This window comes from Neospora caninum, chromosome VIIa (genome assembly GCF_000208865.1).
Source record: "Neospora caninum Liverpool complete genome, chromosome VIIa".
Classification (NCBI taxonomy): domain Eukaryota; phylum Apicomplexa; class Conoidasida; order Eucoccidiorida; family Sarcocystidae; genus Neospora; species Neospora caninum.
In genome coordinates this window covers 2607356-2625075 of record NC_018393.1, presented here as the reverse complement: position 1 = coordinate 2625075, position 17720 = coordinate 2607356, and the positions used below count along the sequence as shown (strand labels likewise).

Below are 17720 nucleotides of genomic sequence, written 5' to 3'. Positions count from 1 at the left end.
CTTCGAAAAACCCTCCTTTTTCTTCCTTTTCCTGTGTGCGCGCGCGTTTCCCCATGAGCCTTCTCTCTCTATCCTTCTCGCGCATTGCCCCGTTTCTCGAACAACTTTACCACTCTCGAGGAGGCAACTCGGACCCACCGGCTACCAGAGACAAGGCCCCTTTCTGCCACTGCTGGTTCGCCACCGGACTTGAACTGAGATTTCTGTCCTTCCCATGTTGCGGTTTGTCCCCAACTCCCCAGTATCGTTTTTCTGTCGTAGTCCCTTCGGCGTCTGGTGTGTGTATCGCCTGCTCGCCTTTCTCGCAAAGCCTGTAATCCGCCTTTCGTAACTCATTTGTGCTGGCCCCTCTCTGGGCACGGCCATCTCAACAGACGGACCAGCTGTCAAAATTGGATATATTCCTCAACCTTTCTCACGACGAAGTAGAAGGGTACGTCTCAAAACAGACACCCGTTTCCACGCGCTCTCTCCTCGGAAATGGAGAGAGCGACGTGCGAGCGTCAGCAGCGCGTGCCTCGGCCCTCCTCAGCGATATCGGACAGCCCCCGTTGTTGTCTTGCTTTTTGTCGGAGAGTTCCTGGAGAAAGCCGGTTCGCCTCCAGGAACTCCCACATTTCCTCTTTTCCCGTGTTTGTTCAAACAGTTCCCTCAACAACAGAGGCCGTCGCCAGGGATCATGTTAACCGACGGCATTCTTCCCCCCTCAGGGGGGGGGGCTGCCCACGGCGGTTCGACTCCTGAGCATGTCTCGATGTCTACTTCTCCCTCGTCTTCTTCTGCCATCAGCGCTGCTTCCTGCTTGTCTTCGTCGTCTTCTCCGTACTCAAGCAGCTTTTCCTCTGCCCCCGCGTCCGCGCCCAAGGATCACCACGCGGTACAGTCTCGTCGAAAGGCTGACAAAACGTGTGTCGGTGGGGCCCAAAGTGTGTCTTCACACTTGCTGTCGCCTGTAGGTGGAGGAGCGAGTGTGGCCTGTGGAGGATCGGGTGGGCCCTCAGTGCTCTCCGTTACCCCTGCGAGCGGATCTCCGGGGGGTAACGCGCTGCCGAGTCAAGGCCCCGCTCTACCGTCGCCTCCTGGAGGAAGTGCAACAAACCACCATGGACCTGGCGGGACTCTAGTAGGCGGAGCTGGACGGGGACAGGAGAGCAACAAGGCCCTCGGCTCCAGCGTGCAGTGCCACAGCCACTTGAGATTCCTCAGCCATCTAGCCCCCTATGACCGATCGGTCATTCCCATGTGCTCCTTCACGGCCGAAGGGGTGCCGATCCTCAAACGGCAACAAAGTAAGACGGCGGCGACGCAGTCTCGGCATTGGGCCTCATAATGCACATGAATGAGTGCACCTATGTATGTATATATATATATATATATACATATGGTATACATATGTGTATATATATGCATATACATGTTCGTATACGTATATGTATATATACGTATCTACAGGGTCGTCAAGGTGCCTGCGCAAGTATATGTATATAAATGAGTTGTTGCATGGACATGGATCGATCGACTTGAGACGCAAAACCGTTTGGCGGAGGACGTGCGTGTTTCGCGCCAACAGGCCGGAGACAGAAAGGCGTTAACAAACGGGACGAAGAAGTCTCGCTGCAGACTCGCGTGGTGATGGATTTCAAGCAGGACCAGGTACACCCCGCAGTCATACGTATCGGCCTTCAAATGGGGAAACGGCGGGTGACTGGCACAAATGCACGGACGGTCGCGATGCTGACAGGTGAGCTTGTAGGGATGCGGATCCAGAGAGAGGGGAGTCAACATCGCGCGCGTTGGAGACAGCGAACCCGGAGCCTTTTCTCCGTTTCTAGAACTATAGATTCTACTCGTGCCTGGCTTCCGTGTCGTCTCTCAAAATCGATGCGTCCTTGCGGAGTTTTTGGCCCTAACTGAGGATACGGCTGAGAAGCGCTGAGCGTACGGATGTGCGTTTCTTGTTTTCAGCAGGAAGCTCGTGATCTAGACTTGTCAGAGTAGAGAGCACTGATAGGAATGAACTCTGCAGGTTCACATTTCTACGGAGATTCCTTTTGCGTGCCCGCAGCGGATTCGTTGTCTTTCGACTTTGGGGCGTGTAGGGCTTCACCTGTGTGGCATCTGAGTCAGTTTCTTCGTTTTCACCGCCTTCTTGCATGTTAACTCTTGTCTTCATTTCGGAGGGAGACCACCGTGAGTGGCACAGCTGGGGTTGGAGTGGGGTGACTGCTTTCTCCTGCAGCATTTGAGCGGTTTATCGAGGATTACTGTCCTCCTCCATACGAAGCAATCGATAAGCATTTGAAAATCGCTCTCGACCGACAAATCAATTTCATCACTCACTGCCGGCCTCACAGTCTCTCGATGGGAGGGGCGATCCGCTGGTTGAAGAAGAGGCTCTCGAGTAAGGCGCAGCAGGTTCCCCGCCTGTGGAGGGGGGGTTCTAGATACATACGTGGATATGTATCTATGCATGGGTCTGCTCGATTTCTAGGCGAATGCATCAGTAGGCAGACACACACATAATTCCTCATTCTAGAGCCAGTGTCGAGTTCAAAGGCGCGTGTCATGGATGCTCGGCGCTCGCCAAGGACACGTGTACATATCTCTGAAGACTGCTCGTTGCAGGGCGGCTGACCTCGAACCCGAACATGTGCATATGTGTCCGTGGATAGGTAGGGATACAATAGAAAGGTCTAGACGCGTCCTCAACTTCTTACGTTCCTCCTAGACATCTCTGTGCAGAACAGAGATGCCCGTCTGAAGTTGTGTTAAGCTCTTGCTCCTTGCGCGCTTGCAGGTTATGCCACAATGCCCTTGCATGACACCAAGGCTGCGCTTTGTTCGGAGATTTCCACTTTCATCAGTCAAAGAATTCTTGCGGCTACCTGTGCCGTGGCGGATGTTTTTCAAGAGCAGCTGGCCGAGGACGGGGATTGTCTCCTCGTGTACGGAAAGTCCACTGCCGTGGTCAGAGCTGTTCTCCAGGTGAGACACATTTTCACATGGATTTACCTCCACAGAGACAGATACATGTAGGTCAACAGGGGCGAGCGTTTGTGGTATGTGGGAAATCCACTGGGGTCTGCGGGCTCCTCGTGCGGTAACACGTTCGCAGATGGGCATGATGGCACAATCTTATTTTTTTTATCGAGAGGCGGCATTGGGAACGTAGAAGGTAAGTGGCAGGTACATCGAACGCATATAGATGGGTTTAGGAACCCGTCGGGATGTGTATGTTTACACATGTGTATGGGGAAGGCACCCTTGGTCAGTTTTTCGGCTTTTTCGTGGCTGACTGGTGATAAAAATGGAACTGCCTCGAGTTTGTTTCTTTTCGTTTTCTCCATCTTTGTCAGGCGAAACAAAGGGGTCGGCGGTTTACGGTTGTTGTCGTCGATTCTCATCCCCATCTCGCGGGGCAGGCAACGGCGCGGCTGTTTGCGGCCGCTGGTATCGAGGTCACCTACACTCTGATTAATGGTAAGTCTCTATCTGTGTGCGGAGAAATGTACTTTCGTGTAACATTGACCCCGTGTACACATGAATTTGAGTGCGATATTCAATTCTTTCGTATGTGCTTGCTCATCCACATAAAACCTCACTGTATGCGTCGCTTCACTGCATGTTAGCTACATGTTGGTGTATGCCCGCATGCCTCTGCATCTGAACGTGTATCCACCTCCCTTAGCGTGCGCGTGTGTTTGCGCCTGCGTTGAGATTTCGTGCCCGCTTTCTCTGCTTGTGGTCTGGCCTTTGCTGCTACAGGTTTGTCGTATCACATGGAAGATGTGACGAAGGTTGTTTTGGGAGCAGCAGCCGTGCTGGCAAATGCAGCAGTGGTGAATCGAGCCGGTGCGGCGCTCGTGGCGATGGTTGGGAAGAGATACGCGAAACCGATTTTTGTTTTGTGTGAAAGCTACAAGATGTTTGATCGGATTGTGTTTGATTCGTGTTCGTTCAATGAGTTGGATGATCCAGAGCTCGTGTGGACAACGCCAGCGAGTTACTCTTCGGCTGCGCGTGCGCGAAAAGCGGGAGGCAGTGAATCTCGCTTCGCTGACAGCACCCGCCAGTATCCGCGTCTCTCGCTTCTCACGCCGTCTTCACCTCCCCTTCCAGGTGATCCTCTCATTCGAACTTCTTGTGCGTCGAACTCACGCAAACCACACACCGGAGGATCGAGCGCCACGTCGACGAAAGTCGCTGCGGCCTCCCCAGTTTCATCGCAGCCTTCTCCATCTGTCACGGCAAATGGCGCTTTATCGAGACAGTCAAATGGTCAAGTCGAGTTCCCCTGCAGTCACTCGGCTGGAAAGCATGACGGAAAGAATGCTGCACTTACACCGTCAGCAAGCAGCCAGCCCCTTGCCGTGTCCCCCTGCGGTGGAGAGGAAGAATCAGAGTTGAGAAATACAAGCAAAAGTAAAGTGGCCAAGGGAGGTGGAACAGGAGGCATAGATCCAGCGTCTGCCGCTCGACAGGCAGCAGGCGAAAACCCATCGACCTCCGAAGTGTGCGTCATGAATCTTTGCTACGATGTGACGCCTGCTCAGTTTGTCGATTTCGTTGTTATAGAAGACGGCATTTATCCTGCTTCCAATGTGCCTGCTCGAGTCCGTGGGTCCGGCAGAGCTGGCGGGGTTGCTGGTGACTAAAAGGGTAGAGACGTGGCAAACCAAGAAACGCGAAAAAGGCAAGATGATGAGCAAGCGGGAACCACGGACGTGAAAAGGCTTACAATAAGCATATGGTGGGCAGAATGGAGAAATTGATCGAGTGCCTGGCCACACTCGTGTGCGGGTTGAATCGAGGTGTCAGGGCGTGTTGTGTCTGAAGGACGATGTGAGAGATAGCAGGAGGGTCCTCATCTTTTGGACTAGAGACTTGTTTGGTCCAGGACGATGTTTGGTCAAGTACGGCGTATGGTTGAGCAAGAGAGTTGCACAATGACTCCGATAGCTCTGCATTTGATGCCTTTGTTGATGGACTCTGTTGTCCTGCTTCCGGACGGACTACGCACGAATTAAACATTGAGGTCTTTTCAATAATTGTAGGATGAGAAACCAAAGATTGGGACCGATGCGCATGTGTTTCCCGGAGACCATATGAAAGTCCACGTTCCCGCGGGATCCAGCATACGGAAGGGAAAACGGAGTGCGCCATTTTGCCTGGGGATCTTTCTTTGCCTTTCCTTGTTATTTGGACACTAAGTTCTCTGTTGTGTCCCCGTACTTTTTCGCGGGGCAAGCCCTTCTAGAAGGCCGCGCATGCGCCTTTGGCTCATACGGTCTTTCATGTGGAACAGCTGTTTCACGTATGAAACGGGTCTCGAAGGCCTCGACGGTTTCCGGTACTTCGGCTGCTGTTGACCTGCCAGCACTAGACCTCTGCGTGAGCTAGCGCAAAGAGAATCTCGGGTAACCCTCCCTCACTGAGGATACGAACCGCACACAAACTGGGTCACGCGTATTTCCGCAGCCACACGGTGTACAAAAGATCCGCCATCCACGACTCTATAACTCAATGCGAATACACAGGGACAGTATAGTACGTAGGAGACCGAATATGGTTCCAGTTATGGAACGCAGACAACCCATCTTGACGACTGCTGTGCATTTCCACCCGACTAGACTGCTCACGACAGCAGTACGTGCTGGTCGTCAGTGTCTTTCGGCATCTCCGCTTGTTACAACTTCTTTGAAGGGCCGAAAGGCTGTCACACGTACTTTACCGTAAGAAGCGCCAACCGGGGCGTGGTCAACCGGTGTGGCTCTTTTTCGCGAGATTTTTGCCGAATCTGCGTACGCCTCAATGGAGCAGAGAAAGGGCGGGCCGTGCTAAAAGGCAGATGCCGTTTAGTCGCCCTCTTCTTCATCACATTATCGTATCATCTAGAGGGTGATGGTGTCGGCCTTCTGCCGGGTACAGTGCGTTTACATGTGTCTGGTCTATCCCCACCTGCAACACAGCGCTGGATTCCCCCATTGCTGGACATCACACACCTTGATCTTGCCACCGGCGCAGAACCGTGGGTGGAAGAACTGTCGGTGGCACCGCCAGCACACGACGTTGGAAGACTAGCATTTCCATTCCCGCGTAGCAGAACAACTTACTGTATGAAAGGGACAGATTTCTGTATCCGCTGTTCCTCTCATCCTTCTTCTCGCCCAATACGAGCACTGGTAAATTGACAAATCCCGTATCCTCGAAAGGAAGCTGCCCGTGACCCTGGGACAGCGACACGACCCAGGGCGTTTTCCTGGCGGCTTTGGCTGGGGAAACGCATCTACACTCAGTGCTTCTCATCGTGTGAATTCCGGGGGCAATCCCGACACCCACAAGGTCCACAACGCAGATAATGACTTAAATACACAACAGCTGTTGCCACGTGTCCTTTCTACTGGTCTCACACCCAGCTGGCCGTGTGCACGTCTTCGCATCGCAAACGCTATGGTAGCAGGCCAGCGAGGCATCTGCGTCTCTGCCGTCCCGCGCGCCAGGAACGTCTGCAGACAGCTCTCCCGCCGAGGTAGCAAGCAACGGTGTCCACGGGTTTCCTAAGCACGACTCGTGCATGCTTCCTAAACTAGTGGTAGGCGGTGAGCTTCGTTTTTGGCGCGGAACTCTTGGAGGGTAGCTAGAAGGACTGACACTGTGTAGGCAAGTGAGTTGGTTCTTTCAGTGCCGCTCGATGAGTGAACATCTTGGACAAACGGCGTGGTAGATACTGGCTGTAGTGTCTACAGAGAAGCCTATCAGCAGAACTGTTGCGCCTGAGTCACACGCCGAAACTGAGCAAATAGTAGTCATGCCAGTCCATCTTACGTGTCCGAAACTTGTTCGATGAGCGATGTTACGTCGCTGAGTGTGCAAGTAGCTGCAGTATCATTGCCACGGCTCCCTGTGTGTGCAAGTAGCGGCAGTATCATTTCCACGGCTAAGATGACGAAAGCATACTGGCTGGTTCAGTAGCATCGGGGAGTGCCGGCGTCAGTGTTATACGAGCCTAGCGTGTTAGTCCACCGAAGTGGAAGCGCTATCATTCTATGGCTTGCTGGGTTTCAGGATCACGGGGACTCCCTGGGTGGGCCATCACGACGTCTGCCTTCGTTTTCGTCCCGTAACGCCCATCCGTGCCTGTTGGTAGGTTTCCTGTGCACTCGACTGGCTTGTCCATGTGAGTCCATTCTCTACAGCGTGTGCATTTCCATCATGCAACGTGAGGCGAAGCCCAAAGTTGGTGCTAACCGTAAGTCTATCTTCCGCCTGTCGTCGCTCCATAGAATACCGAGGTAGCAGAAGGCCGGCTGAAATCTGTTTCTGAGCTCATGCACAAATCCTAAACTGTATTTAGCATTCTTTGTTGTTGAAGTATGGCGGACGTCTCCAGTGAGAAGGGGCGACTTCTACCCAAGGAAGCCAGTGGCCATCCGCCTTCGCCACTGGCTGAGCGTCCCTCTACCAAAGACACTACAGCGCAACGGGATGGTGCACTTCACGCCGGATCGACCGCATATTCGTATCAAACAGTTCCAACTGTCGCAGGAAACTCCAATGAATCGCATTATGACGGCGGAGTAGTGGCTCCAACAACAACTGGTCAACATGTGGTAGACGGAACAGTTGGTCCAGACTCTCCTGGGCAACGAGAGTCTGCGGAAGAGAAGGCAGATGACGGAGCCTCTTCAAGCGAAAGAGAGGCACACAAGAAGAACAACGAGAGTAAGACGGCAGCAGAACTTGAAGCTGAAGCAGACAAGTTAGAGCAAACAGAGACGAGATCCGTAAACTACGACACGCGAGGTCTGACGTCCGATCAAGTTACGGAACTGAGGAAGGAATATGGATGGAACGAAGTGAAGCCGCGGCAGGTAAGCAACCTCGTCAGCAGTGTGTAGCGTGAAGGATATTTGCGCCCTATACATGCAAGCGAGTGAGTCTGGAGGTATTCGTGAGGATGAACTGGCAAGGTGCTTCGACTGGGAACTTCAATAGTATCATGAAGCATCTGATGTACACGTGCGTTTTCCAGATAAGAGTCAACCGACGACGTTGACAGATTGTCATCGAGAACGTTCCGTTAATGTTTCGCCGCCTGGAAGGGTGGAGGCACGTTCCCCCCAAAGTGTACGGCGTGACGTTGGAAATGCTCAGCGTGACTCACGTGACACCAACCCAATTTTCCAGATGCGATGATAACGGGATGTCAAGCTCGTCAGAGGGTGCTTGCATTAAGGACGGTACTTTACTGCGCTTCATCTTGGTGAAGCCCAACGCATGCTTTTAACAACCCCGAAAAATCCTTCACTTCAGGCGTTGTGTCGTTAAGTTGGTACGTGCGTGTCTATACGATATAATCCACCTGCCACCGCGAGTGTTTGCCTCATCTCCAGACGCATGTGCTTGTGACTGTATTTGTGCGAGCAGGTACCTGAATGGTTTAAAGTGTTGAAAAAATATCTCTCCCTTGTGCCCATCCTGTTGATCGTCGCGGCTCTTTTCGCAGTTTGCGTGGTGGAAGACAACATGCGTGACTGGTTTTCTTTCGCTCTTCTTATCTTTTTGAACAATTCAATGGTCTGGGCAGATTACATTGGACAGCGCTCCGCACACAACGCCATCGCAGCTGTGGAAAAGCTGGGAGCCCCTATCTGCCAGGTGAAGAGAGACGGAGAATGGCAGAATCGAGAAGTGCGCGAACTCGTGCCAGGAGACATTGTCCACCTTAAGGCGGGCGTCATCATGCCGGCTGATGGAGTGTTCGTGACCAATGGGGCGACCGTGACCGTTGACGAATCTGCTCTGACAGGAGAATCTGTGCCCATCCGAAAGCACCCGGGGGCGCCACTTCTCTCAGGATCTGTGGTAGACAAGGGTGAGGGGGAAATGCTTGTGACTAAGACGGGCAACGATTCCTTTTACGGCAAAACGTTGTCGTTGCTGGCGCGCGCTGAGCGACAAGGCTATCTGGAAACTGTTCTGCATAGGGCACAGCTGTTCATCACCTTCGTCGCCGCATGTTGTGCCGTGTTCCTCTTCTTCTGGCAGTCCTTTCATCCTGACTGGAAATTGATTATCCCGGAAAGACGCTATCTTATTGCGCTGAAGCATGCATTCATCTTGATTGCGTCTGTCGCGCCGGCCGCGATGCCAGTGGTTACGACCACGGTTTTGTCAGTGGGGGCTCTGACCATCACGAAACAGAATGCGGCTGTTTCTCGATTGTCTGCGATCGAAGAGGCAGCCGGAGTTGTGATACTCTTTAGCGATAAGACGGGAACGTTAACGAAAAATGAGCTTTCCCTTTTCAAAGAGGAGTCCATGCTAGAGCCCGGATACGACGAAAAAACCATGCTTCTCTACGCAAGTCTCTGCAGCGATACGCAGGAACCGGAACCAATAGACCGAACGATCAACGGAGCTGCCGACATGGCAGAGAGAGCAAAGTACCGCATTCTTGAGTATGTACCTTTCAACCCTGTCGACAAGAGAACCGAGGCGACTGTAGTTGGCCCGGACGGGAAGAAGTTCGTGACGACAAAAGGCGCTCCGCAGGTAATCAGGGACCTCGTCTGCTACGAAGACCAGGAGCTGCGTCAGCGGTTGAACGAACTGATTCTGAATAAAGCAAAGCGGGGACTTCGGACTCTCGGAGTTGCAGTGAAACCTCTGCCAGAGGGTGTGGCTGGTAACGCACCCCGTTGGCAGCTTGTTGGGTACTTGTCGTTGTTCGACCCGCCTCGTGAAGACACTGCCGCTACAATCAAGAGGGCAAACGAGTTGGGGATTCGTGTGATCATGATAACAGGCGATCAGCAGGCCATTGCAGTTGAGACTGCCAGGCAGCTGCACATGGGCACAAACATCGTCGGCCCAGAAGTATGGAAAGAAGAGAAAGAGACGGGTATGGTACAGGGGAAGCCTCTTGCCGAATTTATTGAAACCGTTGACGGTTTCGCTGGCGTCTTCCCAGAACATAAGTACGCTATAGTGAATGCGATGATGGATGCACACAAGCTAGTAGCAATGACAGGCGATGGAGTCAACGACGCCCCAGCATTGAAGCGTGCGACTATCGGTATCGCGGTTAGCGGTGCGACTCAGGCGGCGAGGGCGGCAGCAGATATCATTCTGTTTGCACCCGGCCTAAAAACGATTATTACTGTCATGTCCCTATCGAGGCAAATCTTCAAGCGCGTTGAATCATACATTATTTTCCGCATATTCACTAGTTTGATAATCTTGGGTATGTGGTGGGGAAGCATTGTCATTCTGAGATACCAGTTCCCATCTTGGACGTTGGTTCTCATGTCCATGATTAATGACTTCGTTTTGATGAGTTGCTCACGCGATCGGGTTTCGAGTTCGAGCTCACCCATGATATGGTCAATGATGCGGGTAATTTTTCTCTCCATTTGGCTTGGTTTCCTCGCGACAGTTTCCATTTTGCTCTATGTTGTGTTCGCAGACCCCTCACATCTTGTCAACTGGTGGCCCCGATGGGGATTACCAAAGTTTATTCCTGACTGGCCTCTCCCTGTTTCTGAGCACTTCATGAGCTACCAGACAAATGCTGGTGTGTGGCTTCTTATGACTGTCCTTATCCAGCTTTCGTTTCAAAGTGTTCGAACCCGAGGTGTGTTTTGCTGGTACAACAAGGATAACCAGTTTCCGGCTCTCGTTATCATCATTCCTCAAGTCTGTGCCGTACTTCTGACAATATTCCTTTCAATCTACTGGAAGATCGCATGGAGGCCGGGGTCGGGACCACGTATGGTGGGTCTCAATTGGGGTCAGGCGTGGGTCACGATCTTTTGGGGCCTCCTGTGGTTTTTTGTGATGGACGCGACCAAGATTGGCTTCTACAAGTATGCGTGGCCCATGATATCACGGAATAAAATGTACCACGCTGTAACTATGGAGACACCCTGCCGACAGGAAATCGAGAACCGCAACGTAGCATTGAAAGCAATGGAGGACACGATGCGGTTTCTGCAGGAACGCGAGCGTAAGGTGGACAAGTTTGAGGAAAAGGTGGAAGACGTATTTCTTACCGCTATCACGGATGCCGGCGAGCTTGGCAAGAAGGACCATGGACGAGATGGTCACATCCACAAAACAGAGCACAAAGTATCGTCAGAGCCAGGTGTAACTGGCACGCCGGTCAAGGCCTCCCCGCCTAAGGAGGAGGCTGATTCTTTTGTTGTTTCAATTACGAGTGAAGGGGGGACGTGCAGGGCGGGTCTGGAAGATGCCGTTGCAGGCGGGGCGAAGCAAGGACTCGACACGGACCAGAAAACGACGGAAGTGTCGCACGACCTTGAGAACTTGAGCTCCGGAACCCATCCGAATGTTCATACAGGAGGCGAGGTACCTCCGATAACCCGTTGAGTGAGTGAATCTCTTCGTGTTTCGATAATGTCTGTTTGGACAGCAAATGCATACGTGCGTGCGAGCGTTCTCTTCTTGTTTCGATTCTTGATGAAAACTTGGGGAAGTGGGCTCGACCAGAATACCACTGCATTCCTACATACGCGCGCAGGCCGTGCTGCACCGTCGAAGATAATAGAGAGTCGTAACAGAAGGCAACAGATTGAAAGCCAACTGAAGCCCATTCATATGAGAGGCTGCGCCACCGGGAAGTTGGAGAACAACCATTGTTTCCATTTAGTGTCCAGGAACGACTTTAGATCTTTGAGTCTCTGGCTATTTTTGGCATTCTCCCCCATGTTAGATGCGCTATGCCGGGCAGGGCTCGGCCTGGGTGTCCGCTGCGTAATCCGTTACGTCAGCTACAGGATTCACGGGTATTATCGTATGGAATTACGTAGAGCGTTGGTTGTGTACGGGCACAAAGGGACACCGCATAAAACATAAATCATGCACACGGGAAGCCCGTCTCTAAGCGCAAATGATTCAAAACTTACTAGCCTTTCCAGAGATAATTTGCATTCGTTTCATTGCTGTAGGTCAACAAGCAACACTACAATGCGTGCAGCCTCCTCTGTCACGGAAATGTCCATGGGGAAACCGTAGAGAGGCTCCACGCATACACAGGGACCTCTCGATAACACGAGTGTTTTACCTGAATTTCCAGGTACTGCTTCTACTTTTTTTCGCATCTTTGGGAGGGCCCCTGTGCGGCAGATGCCACTGCCGTCTCTCGGAAAAATTCCGACGACCAGCCTCACAAGCATTCATGAAACGGGCTTTGTAGTTATTTCCGTTGTCCAGATACGAATTCGATTACATTCGAAGGCTTTTTTATCACGTAGAATGATGCTGTGCGTGTACAGCGTCAGGTCTGCCAGCTGTAAACGAAAAACGAACAAAAACTGTTTTCTTAGTAGAATGCATGTTTTCGCGCTACCCTGAAATTCACCCCTTTCCTGGCTACGTCTAAAATATACTGTGAAACTCTATTGATGGTAGTTAGCCAACTCGATCTCCAAATGGCGTCGCAGCACACACAAAAACCCAGACGGCAGCGTTTGTCTATGCTCGCTCCGCGGCGGTAACAGGGCACTGGATTCGCCGCCGCACGCCCTTACTTGCTCTACAGACAACCTACCGTGCACTGGATCTTTTTGATTTTCCCTTCTTCTCTGGGATAAAATTTCCCGTTTGTAGAGGGAGACGACCACAGCATACAGACACACTACGGTTACCTATATCGGTAAGAGAGACACTGTCGATTCCCAAAAGCGTGACGTCTGATTTGCCTCTGCGGTGGCTTTCACGTTCATGTACATTTTAAAATATCTCTCTTGAACATACAAAGTAGCCGATCCGGCATACGCCTCGAAAAGTTTTTCGATTGAAGTTTGGCAAAGCAGCACACATTTCTCGACGCCGCGAATGCCCAACAACTCCGCTGGCGCTTACTACTGCGGGGCGGGGGGAAGTACCGCCGCGTACCCGACAATGGCCTTTTCTCTCGTTGCCGGAAACTTTGTTTTTTCCTGACCGCATTATTCCGAAGGAAAAATTCATTTGTCTTTGGGAGTTCTTGCAGAGTACCGCTTCCAGTCGAGGGCTCGATTAGGAATCCTGTGATGTGTATCGTCGGTCACGTTGCGCCGGTAGCATACAAATTTTCGGGGAAGTTTTTTTCTGCTGACGTGCCACCTGAAAATTTGGCTGAGGAGTACGAACAGCAGTCCACTCTGACGATTTTTTGCCATGCTTTGTTTTTGTAGTTGTGACGTCTCAGTTGCTCATTATTCTTGGGATACATCCCCAGTCTCCTTTTTCCGTCGCCCCCGGAACATCCTCTGTTCGATACCCGTAGGACCAAAGTAAAAGCAGCATCCGCCACCGTCATGTGAATCAGTATTTCGTCTTTTGCCTATCTGAGCTCGAGAGAGAAGACGTCATAATCGCCTTTAAGTGCTTCCATGTGTGGCCAAGTTTCCGTTCATCGCGAGTCTTCTCTTTGCCGATCCGCGACGTTGCGAGGAAGGTCTGAAATAGGTGACAGCTTAATCGAGAGCGTTGCCCCGTTTGAGTCAATTTATGCCACACGTTAAAGTCTGCGTAGAGGTGTTGCAGTGGTCTGCTATCATCCGGAAAGGCTTCTGTCTCGTGAGCGAGGTTCCAAATGGCAACAGACAGGTGCGGCTCTGTCGGTGGGGGGTCAGACTCAGCAGGAGCGGCGAAGTGCAACATCTTCCGGGGGACAGCGCGTTTTCTTTGCAAGGGACTTGGGATGATGAGCTATCGCAACGTCTCCCCGAGGACGGCATTGTTCGTAATCAAGGCCGGAACGTTCTGCAGGACAATGTGGCCTCTCCTGCCTCCGATGATGCTGTACCAATACATCCGACAGGTAACGCTTTCGTCACGGCCGCTGTATTTGTTTCTGTATTATCACACATACACAGGCGTTTCTGTATAGAGAGATGACGCTGCGGATATATATATATATATATGGGTGTGCTCAAGAAAACCCGTGGGTCAGCGTATCGGTACTTGTGACAGGCAAACGATCAGCCCATTTCTGCTTACTTTAAGGTATTATCGAGACATAACCAGACATGGAAAGGGTTCGCTTTTGTCGCTTTCTTTATGTACACATACGTATTCGTGTGTACTGACGAGGGGCATCCGGCAGTACCGCCAGCCTGCAGGTTGGTTGTACATTATCCGTATGACCGCCAATAGATGTTTCGATCTTTACAGCGGTTAGGTATATATATGCGTGCGTATATTTATGGGTATGGAATGCCTGATTCACCAGCTCTGACTACAGTGTGACCGCCGTGTGGAGTTCGTTGAGAAAGCGGTTCTTCACGACAGGTGGTGACGTGGCCGTACACGAAGCAGGCACGCGGCTTTAGTATATCAGTGTCAGGCAGCCGATGAGTTTAATGACCTTCCTAACCGTTGAGAGCAAGCACGCACGGTCTACACACACGGAATTATTGCCGTGTTTCTCTGAGCTGGAGGCACTGGTTTAGGTCTTGTCCGGATCGAACGTCCGGAAATGAAACTTGTGTCCGTCGTGCATCCATTCTACGCAGAAGCATTCATGCTTGTCTCTTGTGTAAGATTGGCGCGATGCTGTCCTAGTAAAGATTCTCTAGGGAATGCACGCGCCTTTGTGTGATTGTGTGCCTCGTGCCAGTTGATGCGTATATGCTGTGGCCAACTGTAGTTAGCCGAGAGAAGAACGGAGTCGTGGGGTTTCCCGTTTCTCCGGCTGTTTTGCTCGTGATTTCCCGGTTGCATGCCGGGCGTTTACACCGAGATCATGTATGTCTAAACCTGCCGTAGGCATCTCTATGGTGTGCCGAGTTTCGGTGGCCTGTGCTTTCCGAGTTGAAAGTGTAAGACCCTCGCCAACATTTCTTCGCAGTTCGGATCGAAGCCCAGATTCGCACTCTTTCTCCGATCTCTTTTTGTTGCATCGTGCGTGAAACACCTCACTGATGTGCCCATCTGTGCACGTGTGCCTGGCTCACTGTGATACGCTTTTCTGTTCAGACAGACGACGAAATGCGGTCTGTCGAGTTTCTCCACAGCCAAAGTGGAAGCAAAAACGCTCTGTCTTTTTACGACACTCGCAAGCTGAATGGCACAGGCCACTGGCGTCTCCAGCAGGATCTTGCAGTCATCGCCCACCGCGTGAATTCGACGCAGCCTGCAGACGTGGCCAAGGACGATAAAAAGCAATAGCCTCTCAACAGAAACCCGCATGTGTATAAATATCTGTCGATACATAGGCATATATGTGTATATATCAAAGTGTGAACATATACACATATATTTCAGTCGGTCGGAAGAGTGGCCAAGCGCCGGTACAATAGACACAGAGGAAGACTCGTTTGCTTCGCGGTTTCTCGGAGACAAGACGAAAACGGAAGATTGATGACCACGTCAGTGTGGAGCACTAGGGCTCACCATCCGTTGGTGCCCGTGCGAAATGATGGGAACAAGCTAAAAGGCTGGCCTGCCGAGGGGCAAAGTAACAAAACTTTCTTGGCTCCACCGGGAGGAGACTGAGAAAGAAAAGGCGCCGAACGCAGAGAGGAAACGAAGGACGAAGGGGGAAACTGGAGGAGACGAATACCCGAAACGTTTACACCGCGTGGGTGCGGCCCGAAAAAAAACGAGCCGTCGATTAAATTTAATTGGTTCCATCGTGTTGTTCATACGCTCGTCTGCAGCCAGAACGAAACAGACACTTTTGTCGGTGGCATGCTCCGTCAAACAAGGACTCGAAAATAGTGTCTTCTTGTATCGGAGTATTGCTGTCGATGGAAGAGTCGGCTACGATACGACGATTCACAAGCAGCTGTGTGTGCTAGGCTGGCCTGTAGGGAAACCGGCGCATTTTAATTCGCCTGTCGCGTGCCACCCTACGTCGTATTAAGCGGAGGACCGCCTAACGGGTCTATACATTCTCTCGCTTTCCAAACATCCGTCACCGCCTTCCTTTGCCCCCGGTGCTGAGTTCTCTGACCGTGTTTCACGCTAGTGAACGACTGTTGCTTCTTAAGATGTCGGAACAATCGACATATCGACATCGTGACGAGCTGCGCAAAAGGGTTCGCTGCGCTTGTCTACTGTTCTTGCTCTTCCCCCCTTCGAACACGGGAAAGGAAATGTTTCTCTTACGGGAAAAACCAGGAAGGATAGGACGAAAGCGACCGATTGCTAGGAGGCACAGAATTGCTGTTGGCAGCAGGCCCTCAGTGCGAAACCAAATGTTTTGCCTGCTGAGCTCTCGAGGATCGTACGGCGGAATCGTGTATTGCTACCCATTGTAGCCTTGTGGAAAGTGGGAATCGGAAAGTCCTCAGTGCATGGTATTTGCGTGGTAAGAATGTGGTTCACACGTCATCGAGACACACGCGAGCCGTAGACAGCGGGAACACGGGGATCAGTGTGAGCTGTTCAATATTCAACCCTCGCATTTGGAAAGAATTCTTCACAGACTCGAGAAGCAGCGAAACTATAAGCAACAACTACTCGCGCAGAATCTCCGCGTAGATGGTAGGCAACGCGTGTACCAGAAAAAACCGACTAATACGTACCCCGACGAGAGTCATAAGGAGGTGCTTGGAGCGTTGTATCGTGGAGGAACTTGGAATAAAACAATTCAAGATCCGAGTCTTGTGGTTCCGCAATTATTTCCGTTATACTCTGTAACGCAACGGCATCCGCTGTGCGGTTCATGCGCTTGAGGCGAGCCGGTGCATCTCGCCTTGCCCCTGGCCAATGCAGGTTTCGTGTTTCGACTGTGACTGGGAGAAGATAGTTGTTGGCACAAGAACATCCATACCATGATGGAATCAACACACAAAAGGTTAGTGTAACGGTTTTCGAAAAGGGAAGAACTTGCCGTTTCAGTGGCGAAGTTTTTGCGGTGTAACCAAAGTTTTCGGGGCATCTCTAAAACGCACTGCACGTGAGACTCGGCGTCTGCCGTCGAAAGAAAACAGCTCCAGGCAATGGCGCCGTCGCATCTCCACGACACATTTGACGAAATGCCCCACTGTGAATCTGCGTCGAGTCCGTTGTAGGTAAAAGGTATGTTAGAGACTTCGACTAGCGTTGGAGCACACTGTTTCATTCGTTTCACTTCGCTCCACTTGCAAGAAACGTTTTGGTCCGTACAATCCCTCGTCACGATCAGAACTAAGCCTCTATTCACTTCCGCATGAGAGACCGTATGAGCCAAAGGCGCATGCGCGGCCTTCTAGAAGGGCTTGCCCCGCGAAAAAGTACGGGGACACAACAGAGAACTTAGTGTCCAAATAACAAGGAAAGGCAAAGAAAGATCCCCAGGCAAAATGGCGCACTCCGTTTTCCCTTCCGTATGCTGGATCCCGCGGGAACGTGGACTTTCATATGGTCTCCGGGAAACACATGCGCATCGGTCCCAATCTTTGGTTTCTCATCCTACAATTATTGAAAAGACCTCAATGTTTAATTCGTGCGTAGTCCGTCCGGAAGCAGGACAACAGAGTCCATCAACAAAGGCATCAAATGCAGAGCTATCGGAGTCATTGTGCAACTCTCTTGCTCAACCATACGCCGTACTTGACCAAACATCGTCCTGGACCAAACAAGTCTCTAGTCCAAAAGATGAGGACCCTCCTGCTATCTCTCACATCGTCCTTCAGACACAACACGCCCTGACACCTCGATTCAACCCGCACACGAGTGTGGCCAGGCACTCGATCAATTTCTCCATTCTGCCCACCATATGCTTA

At 51.6% G+C, this 17720-nt stretch overlaps 2 protein-coding genes across 2 annotated transcripts; both read left to right on the top strand.

Moving 5' to 3' along the window:
- Positions 1-679: 679 nt before the first annotated feature.
- Positions 680-4655, top strand: NCLIV_022250 (hypothetical protein; the record flags this gene model as incomplete). Its single annotated transcript, XM_003882419.1, has 6 exons — positions 680-1289; positions 1571-1741; positions 2240-2401; positions 2798-2985; positions 3357-3480; positions 3766-4655. The coding sequence occupies 6 exons, from the start codon at positions 680-682 to the stop codon at positions 4653-4655; spliced, it is 2145 nt and encodes a 714-aa protein (XP_003882468.1).
- A 2718-nt stretch (positions 4656-7373) lies between these two features.
- Positions 7374-11391, top strand: NCLIV_022240 (ATPase, related; the record flags this gene model as incomplete). Its single annotated transcript, XM_003882418.1, has 2 exons — positions 7374-7871; positions 8428-11391. 2 exons carry the CDS (start codon positions 7374-7376, stop codon positions 11389-11391), a joined length of 3462 nt encoding a protein of 1153 aa, XP_003882467.1.
- Positions 11392-17720: the final 6329 nt, after the last annotated feature.